Raw genomic sequence first — 6,642 nt, 5'->3', positions numbered from 1 at the left:
CTTCTGTATTTTTCTTAGAGATTCTCTTATCTCTTGGAAAAGTAAAAAGACAAGATGTTATTTCGAGATCCTCCACAGAAGCTGAGTATCGTGTCATGGCTACCTCTACTTGTGAGATTATTTGACTATGTTGGTTGCTTGAATTTTTCCTCAAAAACCTACTGCTCTTCATTGTAATAATTAGAGTGTCATTCAAATTACGCACAATACAATTTTTTATGAGAGAACGAAGTATATTGAGATAGATTGTCATTTCACTCGTCATCATCTACAGATTGACACTATCACATTGCCTTTTGTTTCTTCCTCACTATAGATAGCTGATATGTTTATCAAGCCTCATTCCGCTTGGCGCTTCCGATTTTTATCTGACAAACTCTCAATGCTTCTGGCTGTAGCATCGTGTGTTTGAGGGGAGATGTTAGATTATATAATTATAATTATTTATTTATAGCCTTGAGGGCAATTTAGTCTTTTATCTTTTCAATTTAGGATTTAGGTTTTCTGATAATTAACTATATAAGACCTGGTATTCTTTATTTTCTAATAATCTTTTTTTTGGATTCATCAATAAAGACGGCTACTTTTTTTTTTCATCAATTTCTACACCTTGAATTAAGGTAGCAAATTGCTCTTCATCCTTGGGATTTAACCTTGAAGCTCTGAAATCAGAAACTTTTGCAATGAAATTTTCATGTAGAAGGATGTTAGCAGGCCGAGCATGTCCCTCGTATGGAAGCGCCAATTAGGTCCTTGGGTTGGGTTGGATCATTCAAATTTATTCATTTTGTTTTAATTCTATTTCTTATTAAATATAAAAATTGATTTCAAATAAGTTTAAAATCTGAAAACTTTTGGAACTGAGAAAATCTTAGATTTGAACAATAGTAGACACTTCTTTCTCTTACCGCTAATTAGAAACACAAATCTCACCAGAAGACTTAATTACTACAACTGATAGTTCAACTTGGGAGGAACACATAAGATGACAACTTTAGGGACCATTTCTTTACCTTGCATATTCAATGCACAATGCAACCTTTGGAATATAACTAGTGTTACCGGTGGACGTTTGAGCATCTGATGGAACAGGAAGGAAGTTCTCAATGTCCTCAGCATTTGGTGGTGTCCATGGGTGCTGTTTGAACTTTCTCATGCTGTTTAGCTGGTCGGCCACATTCTTCATCGTAGGTCTTTCTTCTCCCTTTATACTCAAGCACTGCACTGCCATCTCTCCAATCCTTTCAATCAGCTCTGCATCTCCTTCACTAGTCACTTGATTGTCCAAGAGTTCCTCTAGTCGATCCTCTTTCTGGGCCAAAATGAAGCTTGATGCAAGACTCGTTTCTTCTCCATTTTCTTCAAAATAAATTGCCTTCTTACGTGTCAGTAATTCTAAGAGCACTACACCAAAGCTATAAACATCACTTTTTTCAGTTAATTTGCATGTTTGAAGGTATTCGGGGTCTAAGTAACCGCAGGTCCCTTGAACCAAAGTAGCAAACTGGTCTTCATCCTTGGGATTCAGCCTTGAAGCTCCGAAATCAGAAACTTTTGCAGTGTAATTTTCATGTAGGAGGATGTTGGCAGACTTCACGTCTCCATGAATGATTGGAGGCGAAGCCGAATAGTGTAAATAAGCAAGAGCATCAGCAGAATCACGAGCAATGTTTAAACGCACAGCTAAAGGGATGTTATCTATGATCCTGCTGTGGATTAGTTCATACAAGTTACCATTAGGGACAAACTCGTAGACCAACATGGGAACCTCCACTTCCAAACAACAGCCCAAGAGCTTGACTATGTTCCTATGATTGACTTGGGAAAGAATAAGCATTTCCTTTCCAAATTCTTTCTTTTGTCTCTCATTTATAACCTTTGGCTGCTTTATGGCAACAAACTGATTGTCTCCCATATCTCCTTTGTAAACAGTTCCATATCCGCCTTGTCCAAGAATTCTGTTCTTGTCAAATCTATTTGTTGCCCTCTCTAATTCTTCTTTTGAAAAGATCCTAAATGCAAGACTTAGTTTTCTCATCTCTTCCAGTAATTGCATGCCCCCATGTTCACTGAAATATCTTTTCCTTGACTGGACAAGTTTTCTTCTCTGATAAATCATACAGATGCACATGCCAAATACTAGTAAGAAAGTCAAGCTGATGGAGGTGCCTGTGTACCCATCAACATCACATAACGTGAGCATCCAAACTAAATAAAACCAATGAAAATTAAGATGCTGTAATATATCCTTTCACATATAATTAACCTTTTGTTTTATGTTTGGTGTTTTAGTTGGATGGAAAGATAGGAGAGTGATTCCTTCTCCCTCCTGAATTTCCATCTAAGTAAATCCAACTTCATTTGGTGGATTTCAAAGTTACATGTTGTACCCAAAGGATGTTCATATATCTCTATAATGACATGATATTATCTCCAATAATTTTTCCCTCAAACAAAGGACCACGATTACTCTTATGGTCCGGGCCTCCCCGCGAGCATCTGATCACCCTGATCTATTCTGGGCCTTCCCGCAAGAATCCGCACTCAGTCACCTTGACCTACTATGGGCCTCCCTGCGAGCATCTGGTCACCATGACCTGCTCCAAGCCTCCCCGCAAGCCTCCAGTCATCCTGACTTACTCCGGGGCTCCCCGCGAGTACCCGATCACCCTGACCTGCTTCGGGGCCTTTCCCACAAGCATCCGATCATCCTGACCTATTTCGGACCTCCCCGGAAGGGGTTGGATCCGGTCGATCTTGACCTGCTTCGGGCATATTTGCGAGCATTCGGTCACCCTGACCTGCTTCGGGCCTCCCCGTGAGTATCCGGTCACCCTGACCTACTCACCTCCCGCAAGTACTGATCACTCTGACCTGCTCCAGGCCTCCCCGCAAGCATCTGGTCACCTTGACCTACTTCGGATTCTCCACGAATATCCGGTCACCCTGACTTACTCCGACCCCACCCTCAACTTCGTTCAAGGCCGTTCCACATGACATCTGGTCTGGACTATGACTCTGATACTATTTGTTGTGACCGAAAGGATGTCCACATATGTCCATAATTACATGATATTATCCACTTTGGACCTAGGCCCTCATGACTTTACTCTTAGATTCTCTTCAAAAAATTTTATACTAATAGAGATATCATCCATTCTTTTAATTCCATAATTTTTACTAAATCTTTTTAATATAAAACTTTGATTCAACCCCAACACTACAAGACATGAAAATTGGGCATATTCATTCTCTTCTTTTTCTACTGCTAATATATAGAGAGGATCACTCATGATATATTATCTTAATTATATTCTTGAGTGGATAAAAAGATGAAGAGTTGAAGAAACAACGTTAGGGAATCGGATGCCCGTTCAGGGAAAGAACCTTACCTATAACTGCTTTCACCGCCAAGGAAAGCTTCTGATTTGGGATGCATGTTCCATTGTAAGCGTCACCGTGCTTGCCTTCGGGGCAGTCACAACTATAATTACCGGGCAGGTTCTGGCAGATGCCATCTGAGCATGGATTTCTTTGCTGATTGCATTCGTTGATGTCTAAAATTGAAGTGCAAAAACTACCGTCTTAGGCACCGTTGCGATCAGAAAGTCAAAACAAAATTGAAAGCAGAATAAATTAGATAGACCTTGGCATCCATCGGAGACGTAAGGATTGCCTTGGTATCCCTTGGAACAGTTGCAGAGATAACCAGGGCCATTGGAGGAGTCGATGCACTCGCTGTCATTGCTGATGCAGGCATAAGAACTCAAGTCGTGACTTGCTACCTCGCACGTCTCGTTGCCGATGGCCCAGTCTATGACCACCGGCACCCTGCCATCACTGTTGATTTGCATCAATTGGGTCGTGGTGATGTAAGATGTCTGAAACTCGAACCACTCGGCATCCAACAAGACGGCGTAGCTGCATCTGCTAAATCTCCAAATAGCCGAGTTGTTGAAATACTCATCAAAGCTGACTTCATAGTATTTGAGATTCTTGGGTATGGAAGTCTGGCAGCAACCCATGCCGGAGCAGGAGTCACTGACGATGCTCTCTTCATCGTCGCACATGGACACACAACCACTCTGGTAGCTAATATTGCTCTCGTGGGAGCCGATTATGTAGGCAAGGGTATCGCAGCCGATGCCCGTGAACTTGTTGTGGAGATCAGAGAACCTATATGGGGTGTCTTCGAAATTAATCCACCAGGATGTGTAAGTGACATTGTTGTAATTTGGATTGTAGCACGCCGAGGATATGGGGTTGAGGAAGCGTAATTGGCCCATGAGCAGCGAGATACTGTGGACCTCGACATTGAACAAGAATGGTTTCTTGACGCCGGTTTCCACCTCGTCGCAGGTTAGGTTGAAACGTATTCCCCAGGAGCAGTTAATGCCGACGCCGAAAGGGTAAGGAATATCCACGTCGCCGCATTTTGTCGTGCAGCTGCCGTCAGGCACAGCAGATGTAACTGCAAGTAGCAGCAGCAGCTGGAACAGCAAAGACGCCAATGCTGCCGCCGAAGACATCGCTGCTAATTATTCACTGATAGTTGAGGCAACCAACTCGACACAATTCTCATTATATAGATCTTAAAACGCTATAGAAAAATGCTTACATTTCTATCATTTCATGTCATAGGATGTTAACTGCTTAAAAGATAAGAACTTATAATATCTATTATATCATGGCATAAGTTGGTAACCGCTTAAAGATCAGCTAGACCTGGTAATATCTAGATGTATACTAAAGTGACAGGTTGCAACTTGTTGCTTTGTTTATCCTTCTTAACTTCTTTTCTAACTAGATTACATTAGTCTGTAGTGAGTATTTGGTTTGATTTTTAAAATTTTTTGACTCGATCTTCCTATTTAATGCGTAGAATTTTGGGGGTCAACTACTAAATGGCACGTAGATTTAGACCTGTCAATTTGGAAATGCAATTCAGATGCTTCAGTTTTTCTTTCTTTTTCTTTGATGATTCATATAACACTAAATTTTAAGAGTTGACCAACAACATTTGATCAGGTCTTTGTGAGTGTTTTAATAGTTTTAATAGAAAGAAAATTTAATAGGGTGATGATTTAGCAAATGGTGAAAGAATAACTGTTTTTTTCTTTCTTAGAAATGCATATAGAAACTTTCATTGTACTGTAAACTTTCTTCTGAACAAACTCATGATTACCTGTGCGCATAAAAGAACACATATTATGGTGTCAATTTAGGTGACTATTTGTCGTGGGCATAATTTGTAAAATCGTGATCCGGATTGTAGGATCGTATAATGATCCTACGATCTGGAAACCCAATATTGATCCAGGATTGTGCAGAATCGCATTTTGCAATAGGATCGTAGAAAGATCGGTAGGTTCAGTAGGATCGGAATAGAATTGGTTAGATCGGAGTAGAATCGGAGCATGGTCAGTAGAAGTTTTAAGAGGTCATAACTTTTGACTCGGATTGAACCACAGGGCCTATAATATATCAAATCAAAACTCGTTCAGAGATCTTTAATAAATTTCAAAATTTATCCTTGACCATCCTATTTCAACTCCAAAAAATATCATTTAAATCCTTTTCGAATGTCTAGAAGATTTTATCTGTTTTTATTATCTTTTTTTCATCTTATTAGGGTTTTAAATTATTTAAACATATGTTTAATTATTTTTGAATTAGTTTTTTATCAATAATATTCTGTAATTTCTTTTCCCAAAATAATAAGTTTTTGGATGTCTATTGTCTAGTATTGTGTGACATCAACTAATGTTTAGAAGATTATTTTATAAATCAAGGAAATATTTTTGACATTGAATGTGTTATTATTATTGTGTTAATAGAAATTTTATATTCTTTCATTTTATGATATGAAAATATAAATATTATTACTATACGAGAATGATAGTTAAATTACAAGTTAATCTAAATTTGTACATGTAGTAATGTAATTTGATGTGTTGAGTGTAAATGATTGCATATATATACAAAATTAGTTATTTATTTATATGTAAATAAGTTTTTTAGGTATTTTTTTTAATTATTAATCATGTATGATAAAATTTTAAGGATTTTTGGTAGGATCGCACGATTCTACAATCCGATCCTGACCGATCTGATCCTAACCCTAAATTGATTCCGCGTAGGATCACGATTCTACAAATTATGGTCGTGGGGATGGAGCGAATATAACCTCTTTGCATTGGAGTTTTGATATGCAACAACAGCACTAGAAGCAATAGCTTCATAAGCACACATTGAATCAGCAGACACACTACCATCTTACCATTTAGACTATGTATACAGTGTTGGGACTGAAAAGTAGCTAGAGGGAGGGAGGGAGGGGGGGGGGGGGGGGGAATAGCTCGTCGCGTGCTCGTGTGCTTGGCGTTGCTTGTTTCTTCAAACATGTGCAGCGGAAATGTACAAGAAACAAAATACAACGCTAACAAATAGATTTTACTTGGTATCCACCTCACAAGAGGTGACTAATCCAAGGATCCACACACTCATGCACCCTCCACTATGAAACACACTCCTCTACGGTAACTATCGAAGGCGGAGAAGCCTTTACAAACTCTCAATACAAGAAGAAAGGAAAGGATATGAAATACAAGCAAAAGCTTACAATAAACCCTAACCCTAACT

The 6,642-nt window shown here is 39.1% G+C and overlaps 1 protein-coding gene across 1 annotated transcript; it reads right to left on the bottom strand.

Annotated features, from left to right (window-relative positions):
• Positions 1-877: 877 nt before the first annotated feature.
• Positions 878-4,529, bottom strand: LOC122031694 (putative wall-associated receptor kinase-like 16). The gene is made up of 3 exons (XM_042590793.1): positions 3,647-4,529; positions 3,393-3,557; positions 878-2,169 (listed from the first exon to the last, which is right to left on the bottom strand). The coding sequence occupies exons 1-3, from the start codon at positions 4,527-4,529 to the stop codon at positions 1,010-1,012; spliced, it is 2,208 nt and encodes a 735-aa protein (XP_042446727.1). The 3' UTR covers positions 878-1,009.
• Between the last annotated feature and the right edge of the window lie 2,113 nt (positions 4,530-6,642).

The sequence above is a fragment of the Zingiber officinale genome, chromosome 11A, assembly GCF_018446385.1.
Source record: "Zingiber officinale cultivar Zhangliang chromosome 11A, Zo_v1.1, whole genome shotgun sequence".
Lineage (NCBI taxonomy): Eukaryota > Viridiplantae > Streptophyta > Magnoliopsida > Zingiberales > Zingiberaceae > Zingiber > Zingiber officinale.
The sequence above is the reverse complement of the archived record's forward strand: the minus strand, read 5'-3'. Positions and strand labels throughout refer to the sequence as shown.

Excerpts from the sequence above, each read along its gene's own strand:
- LOC122031694 (XM_042590793.1), bottom strand. The coding sequence starts at position 4,529 with ATGTCTTCGGCGGCAGCATTGGCGTCTTTGCTGTTCCAGCTGCTGCTG. Across the intron at positions 3,558-3,646 it reads CGTCTCCGATGGATGCCAAG|ACATCAACGAATGCAATCAG; the intron begins GTCTATCTAATT and ends CTTCAATTTTAG. Across the intron at positions 2,170-3,392 it reads GGCGGTGAAAGCAGTTATAG|GCACCTCCATCAGCTTGACT; the intron begins GTAAGGTTCTTT and ends ATGGGTACACAG.